The sequence below is a fragment of the Ctenopharyngodon idella genome, chromosome 7 (assembly GCF_019924925.1).
Source record: "Ctenopharyngodon idella isolate HZGC_01 chromosome 7, HZGC01, whole genome shotgun sequence".
Taxonomy (NCBI): domain Eukaryota; kingdom Metazoa; phylum Chordata; class Actinopteri; order Cypriniformes; family Xenocyprididae; genus Ctenopharyngodon; species Ctenopharyngodon idella.
Genome location: NC_067226.1, coordinates 41,567,664 through 41,580,289, shown reverse-complemented (window position 1 = coordinate 41,580,289; position 12,626 = coordinate 41,567,664). Strand labels below are relative to the sequence as shown.

The 12,626-nt window shown below is 39.4% G+C and overlaps 1 protein-coding gene across 6 annotated transcripts in view; it reads right to left on the bottom strand.

Moving 5' to 3' along the window:
* Window positions 1-12,626, bottom strand: part of ppargc1a (peroxisome proliferator-activated receptor gamma, coactivator 1 alpha) — a 48,255-nt gene that overhangs the window by 23,662 nt on the left and 11,967 nt on the right. For 3 of the 6 annotated variants that reach the window (XM_051900017.1, XM_051900018.1, XM_051900021.1), the window contains exons 3-4: window positions 1,680-1,874; window positions 535-657 (exon numbers count right to left, since the gene is read on the bottom strand). In XM_051900017.1, the coding sequence (XP_051755977.1) occupies window positions 535-657; window positions 1,680-1,874 (318 nt within the window). Of the gene's footprint in view, window positions 1-498; window positions 658-1,679; window positions 1,875-12,626 lie in introns of all 6 variants that reach the window. The other 3 variants (XM_051900020.1, XM_051900019.1, XM_051900022.1) reach the window with 3 other exon arrangements.

Below are 12,626 nucleotides of genomic sequence, written 5' to 3'. Positions count from 1 at the left end.
TCCAGGAAGATCTACACACAGGCAGCAGGAGGAGACAGCGGTGTCCTCTGGGATACTGCCATGTGCAGAGCTCCAGAAACAGAGGAGTCAAAGTCATTATGGAAAATTAACTCCTCAAAGAGAGTTGCGCATGTGTGTGAGCATGTTTGTGTGAAGGGGAGAGAATTATGCATGACGTTGACCTCAAATAAATACTAATTTTTCTAGTTTACAACATGACTAGGCCTGTGGTAATAAATCATTGTTTTTGTGACAATGAGACCAACAATGCTAATTCTATCAAGACAACTCAACATTTTCTTTTTTCATGGAAATGAGATGGTGCCATTCAGAAGTCCTGAACGTCATTAAGGGTAACGAAATTTTAGATGAGACAGCCATAACACCTCCGTCACAGACACAACTTAATCAAGCTTTAGCTCCCTGGAGGGAGCAGACTATTTGTATAATTTATCAGAAAGGAAAAATTACATGAAACTAGCAGATGAGCTCACACACCAGGCCTTTGATGCAAGAAGTGCAGCGAGCAGCTACCTTGGCAACAGCAGGTGTTGGTCTGATCCGTTGGTTGCTGGCTGCATGGTTCTGTGCCTTGCCACCTGGGTATTGATTATAGCTGAGCTGGGAGTTAGCAGGCGCCAGGAGGAGCTTCTTCAGCTACAAACAGAGCAGAGAAACAGATCATAAGGATTACAGCTATGAATTTAATACAAAATGCAAAGAACTCCAAACAATATTTACATTACATTTATGAATTTTGCAGACGCTTTCATCCAAAGCGATCTACATTGCATCCAAGCTATACAGTTTATCGGTTCATGCATTTCCTGAGAATCAAACCCATGACCGTGGCGTTGTTACCATGCACCATGCTCTGACGTTTGAGAATATTGTCTCTTGCAAGCCATTTACATGCATATTTTCATAAGATTCTCTCTGTAAGCATCTTGTAAGTTGACAAAATAATTCATTTGATGACAGCAGTATCATGTTCATATTTTGGGGGGAAAAAATCATTTATGCATTACTTTATATGTGTGCTGCAAACTTAAACTTTAAGGATTTAATTTTGTAGGATATGAGTCAGATATATCACACTAATATTGTGGCAGTATGTCAGGTACAGCAGGTGCGATGCTTTTTCTGTGATACTCAGAATGTAACTATGGATTCTGATGTTATGAGCATTAATGTGCTAATACACAACAAAACAAAAGCTATGTGGATTTCAACTTTTGCTGTTTACTGCTGGTTCATTAGAGAAAATGCAGATTAAAATAGTCTACTTGATTAAATTCGATTCTTTCAGCACATTTTCCATTGTTTCAGCTTGACAGTGTTGTGCATGTTCCTTTTTGGAGTAATGAACAATGCAATTAACACCTCAGAAACACTGATCTACTTTGATCTGCTTTTTCAACAGGCTGTGGTTATGTTCTGTGCACAGACATCAATAGGAGGCTGCCAGTGTTGCTGTCTGGCGAGTCTGTACCCATTTTTGGTGACAGGCCTGCAGCATCTCCTTATCTGGGTCTAGTGAAGACCAGACAGAGGGAGTCAGGGAAAGTGAAACACTGTGGGACCAAGAAAGAGCTAGGGAAGGAAACAGAATGAGAGGGCCATGCTTCATGGCGAAATAGGATTGGGCACACGGGAAGCACGGGAGGAGCGTCTCTTACCAGGGAAGGCTCCTCTGGCTCTGGGGTCCGTGGCGAGCCATCGGGGGTGGAAGGACAGCTCTGATCACTGGCATTGGTCACGTCCCCATCTGCCAGGGCCTCGAACGAAGGCAAACCGTCTTCGTCCACTGGGATACTGTCCAGGGTTTCTGTGAGCACTGCCAGCAAGTTGGCCTCATTTTCCTCATCTATCTTCTTAAGGGGGCGAAAAGAAAAGGGGAAAGAGAAAGAACAGTGAAAGAAAATAGGACATTTTAGTCTGGAGAAGTGGATTTTGTTTTCAGACTGGGTGGAGCAGTGCTCTATAATCACTAATAGAGGATGGAGATTTTTTTCTTGCTGCATACACTTTTTTTTTTTTACTACAAAATCTCTTTCAACTACAAATTGCCTAAGCCACATGAGTCAGCACTGTCAATCATACATTAAACATGCAGCTTACTGGACCAAAATAATATCTCCCCTAAGAAACCCATTAACTGAGCTGACACACAGCAACTACCCAGGGAAGTAGCGAGAAAGAGGTATGAAACAATAAGAGGGAAGTTAAGTTCCTCCAATCCCTAACTCAGATGTCTCAAACAGCTCATCAACAAAATTCAAGCTGGCAATCCATAGATAAGGAGCCTTATTGTGAACTGAAATAGATGCAATATTTTTTGAGCATATGAAGTGTGATTACAGAATCAAATGCTAAACGCTAAACGCTGCTTCCAGTCTTTGATGTTCCCGTCTCTGTCTCTTCTGCAGATGGTAACGCAGAAGGGGCAGTATCTGCAGAGCGGTGGCTGTGGAAAAGTCACAGGCACTGGAAGTTCCAGCACCAAAACCCACGAGACTTAGCAATTGCAAAAGATAAACACCAAAATTGCTGGGGGACGTGGCGTATGCAGGCCAACAAGAACAAATCCTTTTATGCACACCACCGGATTAGCATCGCTTGCTGATAGCATTCGGGCACAATCGTGGTGGCTGCAGGGGGACTGTCCTCTTTAGATAGAAGTATTGCATTGCTTAGCCTCCAGTCCCATGTGCAACGATCTCCCCGTTTGATCCTTTTTCTATTAATAGTTTCCCACGATTACACACCAGCATGTCCCTATGCACATGGGAGCAGCTTTTGAGACATCAAAACAAGGCAGTTTTACTTATCTCACTCTATTTAAGAGATTTCAGTACTGATAGAGCTAACGTTTGATTAGTGCACTGACAGGGAGGAAAAGAGTTCATAATGCCCTCCTTGGGACATGTTTCCTAATTCTGTATTGGATTTGATATCAGCGCATATTTTCTAGAGATAACAAAACATTCACGGGGACACCTGAGTTCTGACGTAAAACAGCTAAAAAGAAATTCACAGACTGTGACTTAGCCTGCTGCTGTTTAATGGTTGGCTAATAATGTCCTTTCTTTGAGTTACGCTTTTGCTGTCTCCCGCAATTTGTCTTCTGCAACTTCATAAAAACCCAGGCAGCCACTAAAACAGAGGGCAATAACAATAAATATTTCCTTCCAGCTAATTATAATCCTGGTTATTCAGGATGACTTCCCCTAGATGCTCATTTGATTTACAGAGAAAAGGTTTTATTCAATTGAGCATTTTCTTTTCGGAAAAAGATTTCTCAATAGCAGCATGCATGCAAATACGGACTAGTGGTTAGTAAAACTTCTTGTTAAGTGTGAACTCTAGGTCGGACTTTATCTAGAATGACAGAGGGTGCTCCAGGGTTTATACAGCAATCAAAAGTCCTGCCAAAACCTGCACCCCTCTTACAACATTGGTTATCTCTCAGTATTCTATAAAACAGGCTCAATAACCTTTGTCCTCCATTCAGACACATAATTCAAAGTGTAACCAACACTTGCAAAGTACATCCAGCCCAGTGCCAGAGTGGTCGGATTTGCCTAGCAACCTCTGGAGTTGTGTCCGCAGCCATCGATTGCCTCTGGCAGCTCCAAAGAGAAATGGCCTTGAGTAAGAAGGGAAGAAAAATAGAAAGGACCTTTCCCATTCCGCTTAATGGACCCCACCGAATTAAACAGATCTTAACAATCGTGGGCTAATTGTGGGATCACAATATATTAACCTGCTCTAATTCTAAAGGGTGCCATTCATTGCTGTTTTACCACAAATGCTTCAATTAGCCATAAAACACACTGGCAAGCGCTCGGTAGTCACACTCCATCTAGCTCCCCTCCTTTTCCCAGTACTTCAGAGGCATGCCAGCATTCACCATTCATTCATTATCAGGTGCGCTCTTTTGTTATCAGACAGGCTGTCTTTGAAATTGTCCTTGCTTTAACTCTTTTATCGAGTTCCACCTAAACCATTGTATTCCTAAGATATAACTTATGCCACTGATAACAAGTAGGTTTTCTTTTACCCCTTAATTTCAACTTCACTGCAAACTGAAAAAAATCCATCCAATATGATTCGCGGATCTAAGCGAATACCCCACAGGTAACGAAAGAATAACAAAGATAGTAAAATATGAGGTTCGTATTTTCCCGTATGTCTGCGGCCTTGCATCTCCGCCATGACAGAGAAGGAAAACTCTGCAGGTAATAAAACCTAGAAAGTCAATTACTCAGAGTGGGTTTTACAACCAAAGCCTTGCACCATTACAAGGAAGACATTAAATGACCTAGAATATGTGGGAAAAGTTTAAAGTGAAGATTGATGGCATTTTCTTTCTCTTTGTATTCTCTCTGAAACCAAAACAGTTTGAAAAAAATAATTTTTCACATCTCTGAAAATTTTTTGCGCCATTCAATATGTGTCTATAATTACTTTTTGTGACACAAACAAGCTTGTATGCCATTCAGAACTGGATTAAGAATGCCTTGTAAATTTCAGTTCAAATTCTGAATTAGAATAGAGGTGGGTAAGCAGGATGGAGAATTGCAGAATTGGTAATAAGAAATTCTTATAACTGTTTGAATAGAGGTGGTAACAAGGATGGAGACTGCAGAATTGGTAATTCTTATAACTGTACATTATAACTTTGAATGCTGGTTAAACAAAGCCTCATCTGAAAGTTTTGAAAAAGATTTAGAAACTTTGAAGGATTATAAGCCTTATGGAAAGAGAGAAGGATTATTAGATGGTGTATAAGGGCTTCTCATTGTCTAGAGTATAGACAATGGTATTAGTTTACCTCTGATAATAAATATCAGAGGTAAATAAATCCAATAAATCCAAGTAACATCCTGCACTATGAGATGGGCCTGGTCATATCATTGTGTGTAGGAAAAGAGAGAGAATTATTGTACAGAGCACTGAATATGACACTAATTTAATTCATGGTCTGCAAAGGCATTTTTTGACAAAAATCTACAACTGCAATAAAAAAAAAAAGACCACCATACCTTTTATAAGTCACACATCATATTGACATTATCAAAAACATTCCAATGTAAGCCTCCTTCAATAAGCCTAACCAGATTGTGTCACAGTATACGTAAATGGCACAGCAGTCATATGTCATACTCAAAAATAGGATTCTGCCAGTGGAATCACTAGAACTATTTCAAACCTCATTTCCCCCGCAAATGATCCTGCAAGCTGGGCACCGAGGCATGCCTGCTCCAGAGGCAATGATCACAGAGAGACGGAGTATGGCAAAGATTAACTTTTCATAACCCTCACCAACATTACCACCCCCCTGACTACTCTGTCTGAACACCACGAGAAGTTTGGTACCAATCAAACTCATCAGCAACAAGAACCATTGCTTATTTTAGCATGTAAACAATCAGAATAATGCATACTAGGGAAGAGGGACATTAAAATATAATATTGCCAATTTATATGTGGTTGCAAGTGCCCATGACCTGATATTCAGAACCACAAACAAACGATTTCTACTGAGAGATAATCGCTCTAAAATAGAAAGACACAAAGTGAAAGAGATGAAAGGGACTACAACAAACTGACATAATCTAAATGGATGCACTGAGCATGAAGAGAGAAAGAGTAGTTTGCATGCTGTTTCTTAGCTGTGGTGCAACAGATGGTCCACAGCTCTGTTTCTAATGCAATTAGAATAAACTTAGTTTTCGGTGCTCAGACATATTGATGCACTACTTATTTTAGAAGCTTGCCCAATAATGCTGACACTAGGGTGCTTGGATTCCTAAAGGGCTGGAGTCTAAATATTTTAATGCAGTGAAGAAAAGAAAAAAAACACACATCGTTATTCCTTTTTGAAACGTACATGTGAACAGAACTTTGCTTAAGTCTGACGTGGCAAATCTGCAGAGGTAGGCAATCTTTTTGTGAGAATAAACATATACAGGATGGTGATCATGCTATGATGTGCTAGACAGTCGAAGAAAATGCAAGCAAGGAGGAAAGGGGAGGATAAAAGGAAACAGAGTCCTGTTTTATTCCAATGCAGCAGGGCAGAGGAACAGCCATGCATGTGGAAATGTGGACATATAAAGCTGGTATTTAAGCATGTAAAGTCACCCTCTTCCTCTTGTTAAAAGTGCTTTGTTACCCTCCGAATCCCCCTCTGACCTTTCGGCTGTTGGCAGGCTTATGAGCAGCAAATCGCAGGGCGGCCCGTCATTTGTCACCCTGATATCAGCAGCAGGGCACATCATCACCGGCACTGCACCAAGCGCGCGGAGGAGCGACAACAAAGGAGAAAGACGGGACTATAGTTCTCTTTCTATAATAAAGCATATGTGTTAACTGCACAAGAGTCAATTGCCTGAATATATCTGTATGAAAGCAGAGATTGCATGCCTCCATGTGTGCGTGTTTTATCATGAACACCTGCTCTCATTCGAGTATCCATGAGAAACGAGTGGGGTTACAGACTCCAATATCAAAAAATGTATGGTAATTGAAACCACCAAATGTGTGTGGAAATGCAGTCAATTTGATTCGGCTGCAAAAGGTCATGCTATTCAATTTACACTCAATGCTGAGTACAGTAGCCAGCAAAACACCTGAAAGCAAATGATCTTATCAGAACCCACCACATCACTCTCACCCCACTGGATAAAAGCTATTTGCTGATTACTAAATAAATGCATTATCTTTTACCTTGACTTCCATCTCCTGTAGGTGAGGGAAGATCTACCAGACCTTGACTTTTATTCCCATTACACATCAAACATGCTTCCCCCTTTTCCCCTCTCTCTCTGTTTGTATGTATGTACCATGCAAATTTTGGACAATATCAGCATAAATCCTGATCACATATATACACACACATACACATATATATATATATATATATATATATATACACACACACACACACACACACACACACACATTAGAGCTATTTATATACATATATACTAGAGCTATTTATATATATATCATTTACCTACACTCAAGTTGTTCCAAACCTGTACAAATTTCTTTCTTCTCCTGAACACAAAATAGGACATTTTGAAGAATATGGATAAACCAAACAGTTGGCCCCATTGACTTCCACAATATGGAAAAAATCTATACTATAAAATTCAATGGATACCGTCAACTGTCTGGTTACTAACATTCTTTAAACTGCAGTCTGTAAGTTTTGCCTCTTTGTCACCATCTCTGTTCGAAACCTGCAATTGTAGTTATTTGCAGAATTATCATTTTTATGTGGGTTGTGCATCGGCACGGCTCCTCGGTGCTTTGAGGATGCTTTGGCTGTCAGTCACCACACCTGTGGATACTGTACTTCGGAATCACAGATTGTAGTCTTGGAAGTATGACCGAAATAAGAATTTTCACCGGAAAATGTCAACTGAACAAGTAACATGTCTGTAATGACGCAAAGACAAACGGCGACATACTTGAATTTCCCGCAGAAACCAACCAGTACCACTCAAATTAGAAAACATTATTACAAGCATACCGTTGTGAATCGGGCTAAGGTAAGGAGATAGTTTTGAACACTGGCTGGTTATGTACATGCTCAAAAACTGATTTCGGGTAATTTTTAACCAAAAAAAGTTACGGACTGCAGCTTTAAAATATCTTCTTTTGTGTTCAACAGAGGAAGAAACTCATGGAACAAAATAAGGGTGAGTAAATGATGACAACATTTTCATTTTTGGATGAACTATCCCTTTAAGATGAATTGCTTCTTGTATTCCTAATTTGTAAGACACTTTGGATAAAAGTGTCTGCTAAATTAATAAATGTAAATCTCTACACTGTGTTCTGATTAGTCTATTGGATGCTAAGCTTAAATGGCAATCAATCAGTAAAGCTAAAAGGTGTGCTTGACCCGATTCTCTTTAAAAAAGAAATCTGGCAAGTTTAATCCAATAATCAGGCATCACAGCTGCCAAAGGGGCACGTCTGACTGTGACGTGTCTATATTGCCATTATTATGTAATCATCTGGTGGTCTTCAATGATAATTACAAATTACTTCAAAATATATCTACGCCAAGAGATAAGGACTAACGCTCACATTGCCTAGAGCATTTCTACACTTTTGGAGGCAATGTGTAAGCATACATGTAAACATTTTAAAGGTCTGGCTTCACCTGGGCCACAAATTAAAACCAACCAAAATGAAATTTGCTCTTGTTTGTACTTCTTTAAAAGAATGATATTTTTGTACAGCACCAAAATACATCTTCTAACTATCAAAAAGTGACAAGGATGCATCACTCACAGTTACAGCTGCTCAAAATGTATGTTCACACTTTATATCGTTGATGAATATCATGGGAATGAAAGGATGAAATACAGATGGACGGAGGAGTGAGACTGGAAATTAGAGTCTCGTGGCAACTGGAAAATGAATCCTCAATGAAAACTTTGTGAATATATGTTACAGTGGTTCATTTTACTTTGCAAACAGAGCTATTAAAAATGTGCCCATGCAAGTCTGAGCATGTATCAAATTTATCTACTGCAATGCACTCAATCAGCTCATTCCTCATTGCAGAAATTTAGCATTTGTTTGTTAATTTACCCACTCCATAAAATTGTGCAGTGTGACACCACTAAGCTATGTCCAAAACACTCTGTACCCTGCAGTGCATAAGCCCTAAAAGAACCAGCATTCCTGGAATTCAGAGATTCAAACTCCCCCTCCCTGCAATGCTGAAGTATTAAATAATCCAGGAAACGCCTGTACCGGGACTCACTTTCTCTCCCGGCCTAGAGTTGAGCCAGACGCCTGGGGCTTATTGGCTTAGCATTTCCGGCCAGGTTAGAAAGAGACATGCCCTGAAAGGCTCTTAGAAGAGATTACCGTCCCAGACTAAAAATAGCCCACAATGGCTATCCCGCACTTATGATTGGTGACACGTTACAAAATGTGAATATTACTGTACAGGGCAACTGCCTGTGTGTGTTTGGACGTTTGTGCACATCAATGCACACAACACTGTGAGGATTATGTTCGTAGCACGTACATACCAAGCCATTAAAAAGTATCAGTATGGGTGTAACAATACACTCATGTCGCTTTGATAGACGAAACGTGATATGATGCTCTCACTAACCTTTAAACAAAGTTATTTTCTTTCTTTATTTTTTTTTATGATTAATTCTAAAACATATGATAAACAGTTAACAAAAGTATTATTTAAAATGATTAAATCAGGAATAGACTTGAATAGGTTTGGACTTGGTCCTTCTTCTCCATGTACAAGGAAATGGTATTACCACAATAGAAATATTCATGATTCTGCTTAGCTAAAAATACAGAATTACATTAGACACATGCAGATACATTTAAAACATTTTAAATATTGCATGTTATTCAACAATGTATTTTATTTTTAATTCATTGACTCTTGCCATATTTGACGTTCCATTACCATATTCGATGCAAAGTTAAATCTGTCTGAACATTTATTTTGGTGAACTATAATCAATACTGTTGAATATTTGTATTGTGATATATTGTGACATGAAATACTGTTACATTAATCAGCATAATATAAGCCACCATTAAATCCTCAGATAGTACTGGTTGTACTGTCAATGTAGGATATTTATCACTTCCATGATGAATTTTGGCACCAGATCAGTGCAACTTCCACCACAAGCTGTCTAAGCCAGACTCATAAAACGGAGTTAAGGGGCTGAACACCATGTCCAAGGAAAACCCCATGTATAACTTGTCCCCAGACATGGAAAAACGGTCTCATGTGTGACACCACCTGTGGTGCTTCAGTTCTGGGCAGCGGTCATCAGCTGACACTTAACTGGCAGGACATAATGTGTCCCAGAGCAAAGGAAGCCAAACCTTGTAACAGTAATTTGAAATGCTGTACACAAACAAACACAGGAGATATGTGTTAAGATCAAAGCTTAAATTCATATCGGTGGTTTAAAGGAATTAGATTAATTTGGGTTACACTTTAGTGTTACAGTGTAATTATACATTTAAGTACTGAGTAACAATAATTAACTACATGTACTTAGGGTTAGGATTAGGATGTGGTTTAGGTTAGTTGCAATCTATAGTAATTACTATAGTAACTACATGTAATATGTGTAACAAATGCACTGTAAAATAAAGTGTTACCTATATTTGTAACCAGATGTGTCTACAACGTAAAGATGACAGCCAGAAGTATTGTGGCTGTAGCACGGTAATACTTTGATGCAGCACATGCCATGGTACTTCATTTACCAAGGTATTTACATGGTACTCCAAAGTACTTCAAAGAATATCATGGAATCGGTCCGCTCAGAGGTAGTCTGAAACACTTGCAGCCACATTGCAATAGTAGTGTAAATGGAAATCCATCCTCATATGCTCCAGAAAAGACCGCCTACTCACCTGCCAATCAAGCATTGCGCTAAAACAAGGTTCATTTCATACTCGACTAAAATAACTCTGCAAGTCTGTGTCAAGATATATTTAGGGACAAAGTATGTGCTGAGCTTTCTGTGCCTTTTTGCACTTTATCAATGTGCAGCAATATACAGATGCAGTAAGTGATGTTTGGAATTAATAATTAAGACTTTCCTCCCCTCAAACAGGAAACACATTTCAGCTAGTGATGCACCAAAATTTCAGCAGCTATTTGTTTTTTATCCTAAACTGAAATTAATGTTTTAATTTAGAAAAAATAAATAAATAAATTATATATATATATATTTATTTATTTTATTTTTTTATATATTATATATGAAAATGTGTTAATAATGCACACACATACTTCAATTTCCCTTGGTAACAAATTCCCCCCATTCTCTCTCCTTCACAGGTGTGTGTGGGGTGTTAAATTGGCTCTGTGATGAGCATCAGGTGGCTAAGAATGAAGATCAGCTGATGCTACTGGCCTCTGAAGAAAGCTCTCACATACAACCACCACTTTATAGAGCAGTGGATGGAAAAGCAAGAATGAAAGAATAAAAGATGGGTGTATGGACAGAGAAAGATGACAGAAGCATGGAAATGAATACAGGACAGGAAACCAGATCCTGAGAAAGAAGCAGAAGTACGCAAGCAAGCCGAGCAACAAGCTTTATGTTAACTTGTGCTACTCCAAACATGCCCTGCGGGGACTATTTTCCAGCTGCAAGTGATGTTACCCTCCCTCTTCTTTCCCTCCTCCTTGCCTTGCACTCCCTTGCTTTTTCCCCTCCCTTCACTGCAAAGTGAATAAATTTGCTTATGCCCACTGGAATTCAGACTCTCTCTACGGTTGTTTGACAAGCTTCTGCCAAAACTTCAGAGGTTTCTTACTGATGACAGGGCTCTGTTGCATTTCGCAACCATTGCAACTAAGTGGTCACCCTGGTACGACTCTTTTTTTTTGATTCACTGCATATGAGAAACACCAAAAGTCAAACACTCCAAAAGTGTGACGAAACAGCCCTAACCAATTATCTGCCCAATGGTGCATGGCACTAGTGCCACTGCTCTCACAGACATTATCATTCCAGGAAAATATTACATATACTAGGGATGTCCAATCTGGCATCCTGCGGAGCTCAACTCCAACCCTAATTAAACACACCTTAACCAGCTAATCAAGGTCTTCAGGATTACTATAAACCTCTAGGCAGGTGTGTTGGAGGAAGGTGGCCCTCTGGGAGCAAGATGGAGCCATGACATATACCTAAATATAACTGCAGCTCATGCAAAATGAGAGATATTACCATTGAAATTCATTAAACCAGTGGTTCTAAATTCTGGTCCTGGAGTACTCCCAACAGTGCATATTTTTGCTGTCTCGCTTATCTAACACACATATTTGGGGCCTTGGGAGTCACTATTAATGAGCTGCTGAGTTGAATCAGGTATGTTTGATTAGGGAGACATCTTAGAGCCCGTCCACACAGAGACGCGTTTAGCTGTATACGTAAAAAAATTGTATCGTATTGGCTATTCGTCCAGACGGATCCGGCGTTTTAGGAGCCTGAAACCGCTATTTTTTTAAATAAAATAAATCTGAAAATGACACCCTTGCGTTTTCGTGTACAATCTGTATATTTTGTGAAACGATGTCATCACCCCACGTCTCGACCCCTCGACTCGCATTCTCCAAGTCTTCTACTCCGTTTTTAGTGTATCTCTATGGCAGAATAACAGCGCTACTGGTCTGGCATGTATACTACATCGTTTTGAGTCAGTTTCAGTGGTTTCAAGTGTACGCAAATATTTCTTGAGACGATGCCGTGTTTACGGAATTTTTTTTTTTTTTTTTTTAGAACGAAGCTCTGGCTTCGTGTGGATGTGGCCTTAGGGACTTTTTACATGACGTTTTCAACTAAAAACGGAAAAACGTTTTATGTGTTTTGGCCGTTCATTTACATGACAACGCCGTTTTGGGGGCCTGAAAACGCAAACTTTTGAAATCGGGTTTCAAAGTGCAAGTTTTTGAAAATGAGTACCATTTTGTTGTAAACAACAAAAACGTGGATCTGTGAAAACGGTAACAAAAAACAACTTAAACAAAAATTTGAAATGTTACCATGTTGGCAACTAATTGATATAAATAAGTTGAAGTACTA